General features: G+C 36.2%; 1 protein-coding gene across 8 annotated transcripts in view; it reads right to left on the minus strand.

The window, feature by feature from the left end:
* Positions 1–1,327: 1,327 nt before the first annotated feature.
* Positions 1,328–18,443, minus strand: part of gabrb1 (gamma-aminobutyric acid type A receptor subunit beta1) — a 31,114-nt gene continuing 13,998 nt past the window's right edge. For 3 of the 8 annotated variants that reach the window (XM_079634910.1, XM_079634906.1, XM_079634911.1), the window contains 6 exons: positions 10,940–11,160; positions 8,459–8,541; positions 5,277–5,411; positions 4,103–4,255; positions 3,688–3,926; positions 3,058–3,539 (listed from right to left, as the gene is read on the minus strand). In XM_079634910.1, the coding sequence (XP_079491036.1) occupies positions 3,192–3,539; positions 3,688–3,926; positions 4,103–4,255; positions 5,277–5,411; positions 8,459–8,541; positions 10,940–11,145 (1,164 nt within the window). In that variant the 5' untranslated portion in view covers positions 11,146–11,160 and the 3' untranslated portion in view covers positions 3,058–3,191. Of the gene's footprint in view, positions 1,955–3,044; positions 3,540–3,687; positions 3,927–4,102; positions 4,256–5,276; positions 5,412–8,458; positions 8,542–10,939; positions 11,161–14,005; positions 14,118–18,443 lie in introns of those variants that run through there. The other 5 variants (XM_079634908.1, XM_079634907.1, XM_079634905.1 and 2 more) reach the window with 4 other exon arrangements.

Here is an 18,443-nt window from a genome sequence, read left to right on the forward strand (position 1 = left end):
CAATCAGTGACAATGCATTCTCCTTCAACACACTCCGCATCTGCACAAGATTGCACCGGCCAATAGCATGAGTGCAATTACAGAAATCATACAGGGATAATAGGATACTGTTTAAAACATACTTTCCCCCTTTTTTTAGCATTTGCCGTTGTATGAGTGATATATGGCCTATCAGACCCCTAAGTTAAATATGTTTTCTTCTATGTGTTATACGTGTTTGTGTCTTCATGCTGATTCTGGCTGGAGCGTGTGTGAGCTTTCTTTTTTTTCTACCACTCATGAGGTCTCTTTGATTAGCTTTAAATGAGAATCTTTAATGGAGTTAATTCACTCCTGGACAATAACTGAGCTGTTTATGTCCCAGTCATATTGACATTAAAAAGAGTGTTGCAATGCAAGCAATTTATATGCCATATTCATATATTTATAATATTACATAGAATATTAATGCAGGGCATTGGAAAAGCCCTTGAAAGTACCTTTCATTTTGATTATGTGTGATACCCTTGAGTAATCTTAGTTCTATAGAAAAGTGGAAATCCATTCAGAAAATTTAAACTCAGCTATTGAATGGTAAACCCTGTTAAATGTTTTTTTTTTTTTTTTTTTTTAAAGGCACAAGTTCAGCCATAAAGAGGAAAAATCTAATTTGTTATTAAGTCCTATCTGACATTTTGGTGAGCTTGGATAATATATAACTCGCAGTGAATATGTTAAAAAGCTAAATACAAATTTGAAAGGTAAATACAGTGAAGTCACTTACTATATAAATAGTTAGAACTACATCCCTAAAACAATGGCTATATCTAAAGTCATAGCTACATTTCGACTGCAATAGTGTTAGGAGGGCTGAGTCAAATATTGAACAATAGGAACTAACATAATTAAGCTATATATCATTTTTAACCTCTTGCTAATGAATAAAATCTGGATTTTATTGGACTTTACAGTGTTAAACTGTCACTCTTTATATTAGGTGTCTTTTTAACTACTATGTATCTACATCTATCTATTTATTAGGTACAATGCACTTATTGTGTTCATGTTGAGGGTTAAGTAGAGGGTTTAGTGTTAGTTGCATGTAATTACTATAGTAACTACATGTAACGTGTAACAAGAACACAGTAAAATAAAGTGATACCCAACACACTTTTGCTGCTATTGAGCTGGGACTGGTTTGGTGGTGTGGGTAGGTTTATAGGGCAGCATGGGTATGTTTATTTAGGTTTAAAGGAGCATCTGTGGCCTAATGGTTAGAGAGTCAGACTTGTAGGTTACAAATCTGACTCTCTAACCATTAGGCCACAGATGCTCCATCCAAGGTTGCGGGTTCAATTCTCAATAGTGGCAGGAAAATGTAGATAGGGGGACTGAATGAACAGCATTCTCTTCCACCCTCAATACCCACAATCACTCTCCGGGCAACACAGCAAATCACTGCTCAGTGTTCACTATTCACTACTCCTAATGTGTGTGCACTAACTTGGATGGGTTAAATCAATGCAGAGGACAAATAGACAAAAGAGGGTTACCAAACTTGGCCTTCATGTCACTTCACTTAAGGTGTAAGAGAAGGGTCAACAAGAGAAATTAATTACAGCTGTAATTTCATCAAGGTATTTTTAAATATACGTACAGTGCAAGAAATGTGAATGTACACAATAAGTGCATAGTATGAAATCATTCATATAAATGTTAGTACACACTACACAGTAGTTAGACACTTAATATAAAGTGGGCTGAAAATGTAACTACTGCTTTGAATGAAATATGCAGGATTAATTGGCTTATAAGAAAAAGTACAGAAAAACTTGATGACATCATAGATTTTCCGATACCTGATATATTTTAATGTACAAATTTACATACTGTCCAGACTTTGAGCTCCTGAACATCCTGCTTGTCATCATGTGTTGTCATATTGATGCAAGGACATCCATTCTTGGCCGATTGACTACATTTGATTATAGAGAACAAAAACTGTGTTAGGCCACATATACAGCAGAGCTGCAGACAATTTTTAGTCTTAACCAAGCCCTATAAATACTGTAACCCAAATTTCCTTTCTTCCCATTTCTTGGTGGTGAAGTCCTAATAAGAAGAACCGGTTTAATCTACAGTATGTGATGTGTCAACAAACTTGAACATAATATACTAGTATGAAGGTCTTGTTTTAAAGAAATGTTCCAGGTTTTAATTCAAGTTAAGCTCCATCGACCACTATAAAATGTCATTTTTTGGAAGGAATTACTTTTCTAGGTGAATTAACTTATATTAAGTAAATTATAGTGCACATTAATTCCGTTTGGCCCATGTAAGCAGTGCTCAACCATTACATTATGACCTGGCCTGTATACTTCTATTGTAAGTGTCTTACTGTAACCACACACTAATACCACATATATTGAACAGAATTAGGTTGAAAAAACTTTTACTTTTCTTCTTAATCTTTAGCTTGGGTCATATTGACCTCAGACACAAATAACTGAATAACAATTGGCTTTCTTAAATACATAAAAAAAGCCTACTTTTTTGTAAAAACAAAGGGGTCAGATTTAATAATATCTACAAGTAAAAGTAACAAATCATAGTAATTTGAAATTAAGAGCTTTATTTGAAAATTATTTATTCCAATTATTTATAATAAAACTGAGGGACAGGTCGAAATTACCGGTAATTTCAGTTTTAATGAAATGTATGCTACAAATGTCAGAGCTTGTAATAAACCCAGAACATCTTTTTTAAGACCTTAATATACAGTATGAAAGATGATTGATGAAAACAACTTTCTGTTTTACAAATTCAAGCCTGTCTGACCTACAGTAGACGTGCAATGCAGTCGTCAGCTAAGAAAAGCAGATTTGATCCCCATTGCGTAGTTGCACTTTCTGCAAGTCCGTGAAATTGATCCCACAGAAGCAAAGTGAAAAAAATCCAGCAACAATTTTTTACTAATATTTATAAGAATCTACATTAAGCAGCAAAAGTTGAGTAGTCATTTTGACTTATTTTCTTATTTAAAAATTATAATACAGATTTATATTATATATTTGTATAGTTTAATAATTTACAGAGAAGGGCTAACTACAGAATGCACCTCTTCCTCCTTTCTGACTGGCAGTCAAAACCGCAAGGAGGGGAAGAGAGCCTGACCTGATGTGTGTATGGCTGGATCGAGTCAGTGCTGCTCCCTAGTGGACATAATACAGCCAGTATACTAAGTTAAAGAAGGTGTAGGTGATTGGAAAAATGACACGTGACCACTTGTCAATGGAGTTTACATCTGTCAGGTCTGGAATCTTCACCTTCAGCTGAGCGGCTCGCCTCCTAAGGTGACTCTTTTTTCGTGCCATTGGCCTCTCGACAGAGGCAGTGGGCCGTCCATAGAGGTCCCGACTTGTAAGGGGCTTACGGTATTGGATGCTGGCACTATCATAAGAGAACATGGTGTTCCTCGGGTCCCCGAGAGCACCTAACATCTCTGCCCCACTAAGGCGCAGATCAAGGTTTGTCAGGGGAATGTTTCCATGGACATCAACCTTTATTAATATAAAAGAAGGAATAAATCGAACTGAATTTTAGTAAATAAAAGAGATTTAGTATTTAGAGAATTTAGGCATGAGTACATTAAAAGCTAAAGATTACATTTAACAGTGTTATTAAATTAGTGTTACTCAGTGTACCCACCTGAACTTTATTCATCTTCTCATTGTTGCTTTTTGCAGCTTTTTCTGCCACTTTCTTCCGTAAATGTGGACCACGGCCGAAGAATATGTAGTTGACGAAAGCATACTCGAGCAAGGCCAGGAACACAAAGACAAAGCAGCCCATCAGATAGATGTCTATGGCCTTCACATAAGGGATCTTGGGTAAAGTCTCCCTAAGATGAGTGTTGATTGTAGTCATAGTCAGAACGGTGGTGATTCCTAAAAACAATCAGTTTTACAATGTTTAAAAAAGCTTATTTAGAAACTAAGAGGAGGGGAAAAGGGAGGTGTAGAAAAAGTGCAATAAATGTTTGTGTCTTTAGTTGGTGTGAAACACACACACACACACACACACACACACACACACACACACACACACACACACACACACACACCTAGTGCAACTCTTGCGGCTGAAGCATCATAGTTGATCCAGAAGGAGACCCAGGACAGGATGGTGATCAGTGTCGAAGGCATGTAGGTTTGCAAGATGAAATATCCAATGTTTCTCTTCAGTTTAAAACTTAGAGACAGGCGAGGATACGACCCTGATAGTGAGAAATTAGTGTTTTGTGTCAGTGAGGTACATAAACGCCACTTACACACTCCTGTTCTGTACACACACAGTTCAGTAATTTAATCACACAGTAATAATTCATTCAAAAGTTTGGGGTTGGTAAGATTTTGTTGTAATGTTTTTGAAAGAAGCCTCATATGCTCAATAAGGCTGCATTTATTTGACCAAAAATACAGTAAAAACAGTAATATTGTGACATTAGACACAGACACGTTTACTATCTGTATGGGACAGGGCTTTCTCATCCTATGCTCATAGACTCTGAAACACACTTCCTTCTCATATTAAAGATGCACAAAATCTACGCTTTTTTTAAATCCAACCTAAAACCTAGCTTTTTCTTGATGGTTTAAATTATTTTGTATTCCAGTGTGTTCTTTTGTTTTTTGTACACTTTGTATTTCTATCTGTGTATTTTTTTAGATAGATTTTAAAATGTAATTTATTCATGTGATTGCAAAGCTGAGTTTTCAGCAGCCATTACTCATTACAGCCATTACTTACTTCAGTGTCAATAAAAGTATTAATTTCTTTCAAAAGTTTTTTTTTTTTTTTACTGACCCCAAACTTTTGAATAGTCGTGTATATGCATGCACTTGTTAACAAACTGTGGAGACTGTTACACCATATTTCGAACGAGCTTTGTTTCATGTTATCATCTTTCAGATTTACTAAAACAAACTGGTTGGTCGTTTAACATGTCAGTCAGATAGATTCCTATCTAAGTGGGCGGGTCTTGACGAAAATAAGCTGCAAACTGGACCAGACATTATGTAGCAGTGCACTGCGTAATTTCGTTCACATAAGAACAATATTGCAGCTACACGCATACCACTTTTGAATTACTGTGCTTACAAATATACAACTATTTTAATGAATAATTTTTTAACTGAAGTGAACTGAAAGAATCTTGGCATGCAGTACTGAGGAGGGCTGACTCATCTTATAAGAAAGTCTAATCATCTCATGAACATGCAGGGAGCGCACTGTACCTGTGGCAAACACAGCTTTCTTAGACAGTGTTTTATAATCAATAATAGAGAATTGCGGCAGCTCAATGTTGTCCACCCCCGTCACCGAACTTCCTCCCTGCCAGTAGAACTCAATGTCATCTGTAGTGTAGCCATCTGAGAAACAAAAGAGGGACAGAAACATTCAGAAATACACATATATCCACAAAACAGCATGCTGGCTCAAAGGGAAAGCTGCCTCTCTCACGTTCCCAAAGTCTGTGTTGTCAGTGGGGTAAATCAGCATGTGAATGCAGTGAGAACACTTGTGTGAGAGGTCCGGTCCAGGTCGAACTGTTAAAGATTGTCCCTGCAGACTCTGCGTGCTTATCTCCAGGAGAGCACAGTACTGTAGAACATTAAAGCTTAATTAGAAGATAAAGTGTTACGATAGTCAATTCTTCCTGTTCTTCATTAAGTCCAATCAAAAGCAACATCAGCCTATACTCATGAGTGACTGAAGCACAGCGATAATCCTCATGAAGGTCTACTCTTCCCGGTCCCCTTCTCTTTAATGTTCGAGTCTTTAACGTTGGGTTAATTGGTGCTGCTTTCTACAAAAAGGGTACACTCTGGTGTCCCAAGACTGTTCCAAAATATTTGTGGCCTGTTCCTCTTCCCCTGTATTGATAGTACCAATTAATATCCTAAATTGAGATTAAATTATTGTGGTTCATATCTTTAAATATTGAGTCAATTAAAATTATTTAGCTGTCCCATTTTGTATTAAACCCTGTTATGTGATTTCCGTCGTACAAAAATGTTAAGAAAAAAAAAGAGTCAATGAAAGATCGAAGCAAGAGTTTCTTAAAAGCAAACTGTGTGACATCAAATTTTGGTTTGTAAAAAAGCAGGTTTGTAAAAATGGCCAAATTGGCATAAAATGAAAAGCATCCAAATGAAAGGCTCCATAACAAATTGAATGCAAATGTTTACTGACCTTTTGATAGTGCGTAAATGGATGGTTCACCCAAAAATGAAATATGAATGAAATGTATTCCAAAAATAGATATTTTGAGTGTTTTTTTTTTATTATTATTATTATTCTTGGCCATTATGGAAGTCAATGGTATCCAAAATTGTTTGGTTACCAACAATCTTCAAAATATGTTTTATTTTCAGAAGAACATACAGGTTTGAGGGTGAGTAAAAGATGACAAGTTACATTTTTGGGTGAACTATTAACTACTATTAACTTATTTGTGTAAAGTATTTTTGTCTCTTATTACAGTAAGTCTGATCTTGTCCAGTCCCATGGATGATGAGAATGTGGTGAAGGTGACATGGTTAATGTCTGCTGTGATGTTGGTGCTTCTCCTTCCTGCGGTGATATGCATCTCAGAGCTCTGACATGACAGCAGCCTCACAGGAATACAGCTGTCTGACCAACAAAGCAGACACCCAATTACAAACACTGTCTGTCACACCGAGAGAGGCAAAGTGCAAAAGAGATGAGGGGAGGAGATGAAGGAGAGCAAAAAGAAAGAGTGACAGAGAGTAAGACATTTGCAGAGACTAAGAAAGATGAAACGGAGAGATTAGTCAGCACAGACAGATTCTCTGCAGGTATTTTTCTTGATAAATGAATAATGATGCATGCATGCATTAGGATTATAAAACTGATTGTGACAGTTTTTGCTGCATTGCTGCAAGAAATTCATGCATCTGCATCATTGAATTCTCTCTATGTATTTTTAAGCCTGGAACACACCAAGCCGACGAACTAGCGCTGATGAAAGCCGACTGTGTTGTCGACTCGCGTGGGGGGGCTGCACTTGAACACACCGAGAGAACTATAGTCGACTGTCAGCTAGAATGCGCGTTCTGCGCCTGCGTGTAAATGTGACAACTGTCTATTTCTGCAGATATATTCGTCTATATTCGTCATTCAAAAAGGGAAACCGACACTGCAGGCTGCAGATACACAAACCGTAAACAAAGCAGTGCGTGCTTACCGTTTTGAATATCAATCCTGCTACACACTTTCTTTATTCCACTCTGCTCATGTTGATATTGAAATATTCACCAAGGAACATTCAGGTAAGATGACGTAACATTAGAACAGCCTTCTATCTGTACCGTTTTCACTTTGCTCGCTGTTTTGCTATTATTCTCGTGCACTGACTCATTCAGTAAGCTGAACAGCCAATCAGAGTTCCCTCTTTCACTGATGGCCCGACGCCGATTCAACATGTCAAATCGGCCATAACAAAGCCGACAAGGACCAATTTCAGCCGACGGTGCGGAGCACACTGAGAAACCTTAGTCGGCCGACGCACAAAAACTGCCCGACGGCCGACCGTCGGCTTGGTGTGTTCCAGGCTTTAGAGCTGTCAATGTTTTATATTAATGTAATGGTATTAATTAAACAGAATGGTGTGAAAAGAAAATGAACTACCGTAAATTAATCATGCCCCCCCTGACCCATTTTCCTACCTGAGGAGAAATACAACTTGGAATTACTACCTTTATTTACCTCCACACATGTGAAGCCGTTCACAAAGGACGAGATCTTGAGTTAAAAAGCAGTGAGGTGAAACACATGGAACAGAACGTTGGAGACATGCTCCATGCTCAAGACATGTCTTGACTAGATGTGTTAATATTGTGACAATCATGGTGCAAGATGCTGAAGAGTCACTCTGCATATGTACATAATTTTTAAAAAAGCAGCGAAAGAAACCGAAAATTCTCGGGCCAGCAGCATCTGTCCAAATTTTTATCTTAACCGTTCTATTTCATCAGAAACGATCTGAAAACAGGACTTTAAGTGTAAAATACAGAACTTGTCCTTTAAGAGCATGATCTATATAAATCCACGTCATACTAAATTGAAACTATGATTCCACAGCTCAAGAACTGTTGTAACTTGTAAATTGTTGAACTATATTGGTAATGATTGAACTTGAACAACTTTGCTTATGGTAAACGCACCCCTGGACAGTTTAACAAATTCGACTGTAAAATGAATGGCTGTGAATCAAAATATTGATTCAAAACTACTTTTAGTCTATTTAATGATACTATAATGACTTTGAATAATATTCATTTAGGGTTTTCTCAGCAAATACTCATATACATGATTAATTGTGGATATGCAATCAACCTATCTATTCAGTGTGCTAGTCATGAATGCTAACGGTTAAACCGTGAACAGCACTTACAACTTTCAATCTCCAGCGTGCAGTTCTGCTCATCCAGCGGGTATCTGCGCAAATCCATCATACATGCAGCTGTGGTAGTTATCCTACAGATATGAGGCGAAACACAACAACACGATACTATTACAATTGAGCAGTTGTTTAGTATGTCTACAGTAATAGCAAGTTTGCTTTTGAGTTTGACTGATTAAACATACTTATATTGTTTTAGAAAAATTGTCCAGATGTCAGAAGAGGTACATGTAAGTGAAACATTTAAGAGCAGATGGTGTTACAGCCACCTACTTCCACCTGTAATGAGATTTATATCCGGAAAGCTTTGCAGAACTTTAATTCACGCTGAACTAATAATGATTTGACAAGCACACGTGTACTTCTTCATTTTACTAAACAAATGTAATCATCTCCCTATAAACCGCCATTAAGTGAAATGTAGCAAGTAATTGGATGGTAATACACCATAATATTTGCTTATTGTTTATTCACATGTCATTTAAAGGTTCTCTCACAAGCTGCTGGTAAAACAACACTGCAGGCACACTGTGTTCCTTATATCACTCCCGTGTTTCATCCCTCTTTATTCCTCTCCCATGTAATTGCCTTAACGCTGTCTCAGTCATGTCTGCAGCGTGCAGCCCCTCTCTGAAACGCCTCTGGCTGGATCTTAATTACGCTGAGCTTGAATTAACACGGAAACACACACGTGATGGCCTTTCAGTGCGTGACGGCTGCACTTTTTGACAACTCATGATTGAATTGCTTCTTCATTCTGCAGCCCTGATTGGGTATAAAGCACTTTTTTCCTGACAAATGCAACACAAACACACTGTATGCACGTGCAGGTACATCCACCCCCACAAAAAACACCTTATTATACTCCGTATTGTTTTTCTGGCAGAGAGATAGTTATCCAATCAGTGATCACATATATTTATAGACACACACACACTAATAGGTGCACACCGATGTAGAACAGCACATGTCCATACTGCTCAGGCATAGTACATTAGATATAAATTATACAGTATTGAGCAAGATGGAGAGAGAGGGAATATCGGCCAGAAAAAGCTGCACATCAAACTCTGCACTATGTAGGGAAAGAAGTGTAGGACTGCAGCTTTTCCTCTGCAGAAAGACATTAATCTTGACTTTAATTAATCATCATTTTCCTTTTATGTTTTGGTAGATTTAAAGGGATAGTACACCCAAAAAATGAAAATTCTGTCATCGTATACTCACCCTCAAGTTGTTCTAAACTTGTGAGAATTTCTGTCTTCTGCTGAACACAAAAGAAGGTATTTTGTAGAATATGGGAAACCAAACCTGTTTCGTTACCAACTTTCTTCAATCTCCTTTTGTGTTCAGCAGAAGACAGAAATTCATACATGTTTGGATCAACTCAATTGTGAGTAAATGAATTTCTTTTACATTTTTTGGGTGAACTATCCCTTTAACAGTGACTACTGAAAGTTATTTCTCTTCTAGTGAATCTTTAACATGCCAGAATTGTCCTGATACACTTTTTATGTTTACAGTGACAATAATAGATTGTCTTTATAGGATACTAAGGATTGTTTATTTTCTTAAAATCGTTGTTTTGTCTTTTTTAGCATAAATCTAACCGAATGTATTTTGTGTTTAAAAAATAAAAAAGATTTACATTTATTTTTTGGAAGGAAATCACCATAGATGCATTCAATTGATTAAAAGTGACAGTAAAGTCATTTATTATGTAATGCACTCTCAATTCATCTTTTTTTTTCTCACAAAAATATTAAGCAGTTAAACAGCTTTTAACTTAATAATAATAAGAAATGTCTCCTCAGCAGAATATCCAAATATTAGAATCATGATTTCTGAAGGATCATGTGACACTGAAGACTGTAGTAATGATGCTGAAAATTCAGCTTTGTCATCACAGAAGTAAATTATATTTTAAAATATATTCAAATAGATAGATTATTTTAAATTGTAATAAAATGTCATAATATTACTGAAATGTTGATTTTACTGTATATTTAAAACATTTCAAAAACATTAAACCCCCCAAACATTTTAAGGGAAGTGTACATAATGTACTCATAACTTAAATCTGTTTTGTTCTCTTTACATGTTATAATAATAATGTCTGGATGAAACCAATCCGGGGTCCAGATATGGACTGGTCTCTTGCTAATTAGTGAATGCTAACAAATAGCCTGGTTCAAACAGGACAGAGACAGCCTCATCTTTCTTTGATAAACAGAACCTATATTCCCTGACAGGATACGCATCTCTCACTGGGCTTTAAAAAAAAAAAAAAGAAGCAACATCAGGACAGCCAGGGGAATAGGGTCAGCCAAAAATACAGCATATACATGCAGACAGAGATAAATGTATAGATGCACGCACACAAAAGAATCAAACATTAATCTAATGCATGAGAGAGAGAAGAAGTAAAACAAAAAAATACTTTAAAAAAAATGCACACACAGACTCTCTGACCTGAGGCCGTAGAGCACAGTCCCATCAGGATGTAGACGAATCATGCGGTTCTTCACAGTGACCCCATGAACAAAAGATTTCTTGTCGTTTATGAAGTAAGTATCAGGCACCCAGAGTTGATCAGCCACTCGGTTATCCAAAGTCAGATTTAGAGGGATCCCTGTGTAGGACAGACGCTTATCGCGCCAGGACTGCTGGAAATACATGGTGATGGTATAGTCCTGAAAAACACACACAAAAATAAATTATACATTTTCAGTTCAAAATGAAGACCAAAAATATCTGGACTCTTTCTGATTGTCAAATGCCTTCAAGTGCCCCTGGAGAAATCGTCCCTCCAAATCGGGCATTCATTGTTACAAAAAAAGTCAGAAACATAATGGAGAAACAGCCCAAAAAAAGCACAAAAAATTATATTGTGAACAATAAATCCAACTACGTCTGAATTAAAAAGGATAAGAATTATTAATTTTATCACTTATTTATACATGGAATTGAAATGTCATGTTTGTGTTACATAAAGCAAACTATAAAAGTTGTCTGATTAACTGCTAATTATCAGCTATTCCATACCTTTACAATTTTTCTTGATTGCTTAAACACTATAACCAGGGTTTTGAACTAAAATGTCAAAACCATACCGCCATTTATCAAAAAGCACACCCATTTCCCTGAAGTATAAACACTATTCCCCTGTTTTGACACATGAGTCAGATTTGTTAAACTGTCACTGCAAAACTCTTCACACAAATCCCTTCATTTCTCATTGCCTACACCATGTTTTCATTTAGAAAGCAGCATTCAATATTGTTCACTCAAGTCAGCACAGCTTCAGGTCAGTTAACACACAATTACCCAAGTGGAAACACCAAGAATCAAAATTGATTTGTGTGTGTGTGTGTGTGTTGTACTGTGTAATACATGAATAAATGAAAATGTGCCAATGTATCCATTGGTTGTGTCGTTTGTGTTCATCATGTAAAAAGGTTTGTGAGCAGGGGAACAACAAGCAACATAACTTACCAGTTTTGGAAATGTTTTGAATGTATTGCACCAGGGTGTAAGACTTTGTTGTAGATATTATAGATATATTATACAATGTTATTATTTACTGTATATTATGCCCCATCCAATGTCACAGCACTCTGCAACTCATGTATCATAGAGATTTAAAAAATGTTCCAATCATATACGACTCAGTCATTAATGTGCTCAGAATTTGTAATTACAATATTTCCGACTCCACTTAAAAGGCACATCATCATGTCCATAGTTATTTATGTGATAACTTCACCTGTAGTTACTTTGCCATGCCACCTGTGTGATCTTGAGGTGAACTGACTTCACACCCACTACAAATCAACCTGAGACCAGTTGGGGGTATGATGAGGGTATAAAAAAAATATTTATTTAATTTCTACTCATTTTAAATAGACAGCTAATATTCATTATTAATCATTAGGTATATAGACAAACCATATATTACTGTAATAGTCTAGATTGGCAATATGTGGGTAAAATATATATTTTAATATATAAAAAATATTATTATTTTTACTCTACATTTGTGCAGTAAAATTAACTTTCAAAAATATCTACATTTCTCATTTTTATCCATGGAAATACATGAAAAATGTGTCATGGTTTAGTGGAGGATTTCGGTCACCTGGTGGGAAACAAAACCATAAAAATGACATGAAATTACCACTATAACCAGTAGATGGCTGCAGAGGACCAGTCATTAGCTCATTTGCCATTTTCACTCCCTTTTATAGTTCTTTTTTTTTTTTTTTTTGATTTATTATAAAACCAATTTTATTGTTCTTAAATATAAAGTATAGCAAAAGAAACAAAAAATATTGTGTAAACGGCATTTATGACAAAGTACTGCACAGATGCAGATATCATAACAATCTATCAATAATGCACACACCTTGTCCTCTGCTTCTGACGTGCTGCTGTGGCTTGAAGAAGAACACGCTGAGGCGACTGAGGCGGTCACGATTGTACATATTGTACATACAGTATTACAGAGTTAATCACAAATAATTAGGGGGACTGGGAGGAAACTAGTGACGCCCCGGGGTTAAGTCTGCAAAATAACTCAGAAAAGTGAAGTTTGTTATGGGAAAAGCTCTATTACTGTTTGATTGTTTTTCAGGCCACTATTCACTTGATATTGAAGGATCTAAAGATTCTCAATAGCAACTTGTGTGTTATTTCAAGAAAGCAACCATACATCTTATTTGCTTATTTTTATTTAATTTTTTTATCAATTGAATTGTATAATGATTTATAATCATTAGTTTTAGGTACCAGATGAGATTTGCTGTTAACAAGTTTGGGGTATCGCATTTGGAAACCAGACAAAACGGAATATCTTCTAGAAGAGATTCGGATGTTTCTGTATTTTTGAATTTCATTTCATATTTCAATCTAATCAAAATTTTGTCACAATCTAACAATATGAAATTATTTTTTTTAATTACATTTTAAGTGTAACTTTAGTCCAAAAATGTGCAAATGTATAATATACATAAAAAAACAAAAATGCTCACTAATACATTAAAATAATGTATGTTCTCTGTGGTTTTAACGGCGAAAACATTCATGCCTTTTAGCATATGCAAATACCCCACTAAAACTCAAAGAAAATATATCACTGCTATTTATCTCATTTCCCTTTTCTGTCTGCGTCTGTAATCTCAGGACGTACATCTTCATCCCACTCTGACATATCAAAGAGGATGTCAACCACCTCGAGGCTGAGCTTGCCTTCCCATCAGCCAAGACCTTTTCTCAGCTGAAGGTCAGATAGCCACTGCCTCCAGATGTGTAAAAACACAAAGCATCATCTAAGATGACAAGCTCTCCTTTGCAGATAAAACAACAAAATTATAACAACTGTGTGCTTAATTCTCCACAATATAAGGAAAATAAAGTTGCTTTGAGGTCGAGTTAATCAAGTCAGTGAAATCACTAACTTAAATGGAACCAAATGAGATCCCGTTCCAACAGTACATCCATATTTCAAACACTAGTCTCCTCTCAGTAATTGCCACTTACATGACTATGCACTTCATTTAGGTTGCTGTGAAAACCCAAATGTGTTGGGACTAACTGTAAAGTCAAAGGTTAGACTGTAAAACGCAGTCACATTTTCAATGAGGCTTCTGCTTTAACTCCATCCCCCAGTCGCCACGTTTCTGTTGAATAAGAGATGAAACAAATTAAGTTGAGATCCCATTAAACCAACATGATAAGTGAGAGTGAATGTTAAACAGACAGAGTGGAATCACCCTGCTTCTCAGAGACACTTACAAACCCCTATAAAACAATCACAGCATCTGTTATTCTGGCAGAAAACTTTGGCTTTAAAACCAGCTGTAAAAACCCACACTGAGATGCCACAAAAAAAGCACAATAATTTAGCTTCATTCACCGGAATGAGTACTTCTCAGTAAATCTCTGACAGAGCTTTTCATATTTAATAATCAGACCTATCATATTATATCACATCAAATAATCGTACAGTGGAGATTTAGAAACAATTGTGAAATTTACCTTTTACCTTGTACCTGTCCAAGTTGTCATTATTACCACAACACAGCGTCACCCAGGTTAGTTGAAAACCCTGAAATCAGTGCCGAATGCCACATACAATTAAAAGTAAAGTCCAACAGTTTTAAGATACAAACTGTGTAAACGTATAACACAACTAATTAAAAGAGTTTATTTAAACTGATGTTGCAAAAAAAATTATTCAGTCAATAATTTTTTTTTTAATTAAAGCAATTTAATTTCTCAAATTTTCTTTTCTTCAATTTTCTTTTTTTGTAAGCATTTGAATAGTGCAATAGAACAGGATGTTCTTGTGTTAGAATAGTAACAGTCATGGTTCTATTCTTAGCAAGCTCAAGTTGTTTGGTGCAATGCAGTAAAATTTGATCCTGTCAATATTAACCAATGGAATATGCAACATTTTTCAGTAAACACAAAGAAAAAGCAGCGAGGAATCTAAATGAAGATAATTTGGATCAATTAGTATTCTGGGATTCTCCATATATGTAATGTTATAAGAACACTTAAGATGTTTCAGCTGCCCTAGGGGTGCAGGTCCTGTCCCAGCACTACTGCTTCTCCAGACTCATCTGTACTGCAAAGATTTGGTTAAAATTCTTCTCATATTATTCTTATATTGTGACTTAAACACCTCTATGCAATCACTTCATAACATGCCTTTGAGAGGAAAACGTTTTGAGATGATGTACTGCATGTATCCATGACCTTAACGTGAAAAATGTAAATGCTACTAGTTTACTGTGATTTTGTTAAAAATTACAGGTGCTCTTTTGTCACCTGACAAGAAAACAGAGAAAAAAGGCTGGTCTCTTCCCTTTAAAACCTATTAGAAGTAGGAAAACTTCAACACCTATAATGCACTTGACAAGTTGTAAAGGCCACGCCCACCAGTCTGCTATGGATACGCTTACCTGAGTCAAATAACACTTTTCTTTAGTAGGAAATACTCTTTAGCAAACTTTGAATCATAATGGTGTCGACTTGTATTGTTCCTGGGTGCAAGTATTCAAAGAGAAAACGTTAAGCTGGAGTGAGTTACTTTTGGGTTCCAGTGAAGGATCCAATGCATTGTAGGCAGGCAGTGGCTAAAGGCTGCAAATAAGCGTAAACATGGACAGAATGCCGGAAAATCTGAAAAATCTCTGTGTTTGCAGTCAGCATTTCAAACTGAATGACCACGAACACAGTAGGCCAAACAGAGGAGAAAACTGAGAGAAACCAAACCCACAAAACAAAACAGCGTTGCGTACAGGCAAAGTCCCTTTGAAGCAATAATCATTTTACTCAGCGGCCATCTTTGAAATGCCTCTCGGGCAGCTATTTACAGCTTACTGACCCCAAACTTTTGAACGGTTCTATATACAGTATATATTTATGTCCACTGACACATGATTCAGACTCCAGACATTACAGTGGCCTAGAAAAATCAGTTTGATTCTACATGAAGCGGGTTGTCCCACATATGGAGGCCACAATGTGGACTTCATGTGACCAGCTGTGTACTACTACTAAACTAATAATACTAATTATTATTAAAAAATGAAATGTACAAATATTAATATATATATAATATATAATAACTAATAATTATAATTAATAATAATCATAATAATGTGGTCTTTTTTTCAATTGAGGGTGGTTCTGAGTTCTGAAACATAATACACAGTATTTTCATAGTACCATCAATTATTTTATTTCAAAAGATCAAGGACATTTTATTTCTAATAATATCACCCTTTTTATTGAAATAAAATCCATAACTACTCTTCAGACGTGAAGTGTGCAGTCCCATGAAGATGCCAAAATTTGATTGAATATATATGAGTGCGGCAGAAAGGCAGAGAAAGCGAAGACCGAAGATCAGAAAGCGAGAGAAATGTGAAAGAGAGACAGGATGGGTGTGCCTCAGGTTCACTAAGGACAAATGCCTCCTTCAGCTTCTATTATTAGAAGCAGCTGTTGCCCCTGACAACCGCTTAAAATCATCAGTCCAGCACCTCAACTTCTTCACAGAGCACCCTGACACACAAACAAAAGCACATACACAAATGCTTAAACAAACACAACATCACACACACATATACACACAAATGGAGGCCATACCTATCATAGTCACACCCTATCTCACAGTGCGGTCTCAAATGAACTCATTTCTCTGTGCCCAATCCATCACACCGAAGACATCACAGAGGAACAGAAGAATAGAGGCTAAGGGAGACACTCACTTGAGAGGGACACACCAGGATTAAAAGTAGCGAATGCAAGAACAAAGATTGAAAAGAAATGAAACTATGAGACTAAGAACAAGGAAAGCTGGGAAGAAAAATCACTAGAAAACAATCTGTTTTGGCTCGGTTAAGCTTGCTGCAGCTTTAAAGTCAATGTGAATTTAGACTTTGTTTATTTAGACAAACTGTTTTTTCATGACTTGAACCTTAGGAAATGATCTGAAATATAAATGCAGTAATGTTAGAAAAAAAATATGCATATTGATATATGATTGCATAGGCACAGCCGAACCTTTTTTCTAGTTTTATTATTTGTATGATTAATATTATGGCAGGCTAATTTTCAGCTCACTAAGGTTTAAAAAAGGTAAGTCGGCCCACACGTTTACATTTTTTCCCACCCGGCCTTCAACCTAAATGAGTGTGACACCCCTGACCTAGACCAAATGCAAGTTTACTGAATCAATGCCTACATATATTGCTTAAAATTATTCAGTAGCTTGCATGGCCTAAGTGACGTCAGCAGAAAAGGAAAGTAATTTCAGAGAAAGATGAAGCTGTTTCTTATTATGAACACCCATTTTTCTCTAAAATAACCTGATTAATATTATGAACACCCAGTTTTTTAAATTTGCATTTACATAATCATTTAACACACTTTTATCCAAAGCGACTTACAAATGATGAGAACAATGGAATAATCAAACCAACAATATGCAAGTTTTTCTTTTGAATAAACTGATATCGTTTATAACAAGACTGAGAAAGATTAATAAAGTCTCTGTTGCTTAAAGGATTAGTTCACTTTTTTTTTTTAAGTGCTGATAATTTACTCACCCCGATGTCATCCAAGATGTCCATGTCTTTCTTTCTTCAGTCGAAAAGAAATTTAGGTTTTTGAAAAGAAATTGCTGGTCTGCGACGCGCCACGTATTACTTCATCACGTTGGAAAGGTCACGAAAAAAAACTAATTTGTAAAACAAAGATGTCGGACAATTTTGAAGTTGGAGGAGAAAATAAGATGCAGTTTTTCGCCCTTCCCTACTTTTTTGAACCGGAGTACATCTTAGATAGATGACGTGACGCGTGACCTTTCCAAGACCTTTCTAATGCGTGGTGCGCCGCAGACCAGCACAAGACGAATAATTGGTGGTTAAAAAGTATATAAATTAAAAAAATTCTTTAGAAAATAGCCGATCGTTTCGCTAGATAAGACCCTTATTTCTCGACTGGGATCGTGTAGAGACTTGAAGCTGCATTGAGACGGACATTTGAACCTTAATTTGGACACTGGGATAGACGGTTGCCATTGAAGTTCATTCTGTGTAGAAAAAGCCTGGAATGTTTTCCTCAAAAACCTTAAATTCTTTTTGACTGAAGAAAGAAAGACATGGATATCTTGGATGACATTGGGGTGAGTAAATTATCAGCAACATTTTCCTTAAGTCCTAATCCTTTAAGTCCACACAAGTCATTAGTAAAAACACCAGCATTATGCTGCGGCAAAGAGTCTGCTTTTTTACTGCAAACTTAACATGTTTCCTCACACTGCAGTCACGACGAGGTGAGCGAGGGCAACTGAGGTAACCAGCAGTGTACATTAACAATCAATGCAGAAGCTTATAAGAGCTGGCTATGAAGCTGACAGCATTGAGAACAGCTGACCTTCAGCAATGTTCTTAGGGGAGCTGAG

This window comes from Phoxinus phoxinus (genome assembly GCF_949152265.1).
Source record: "Phoxinus phoxinus genome assembly, chromosome: 14".
NCBI lineage: Eukaryota > Metazoa > Chordata > Actinopteri > Cypriniformes > Leuciscidae > Phoxinus > Phoxinus phoxinus.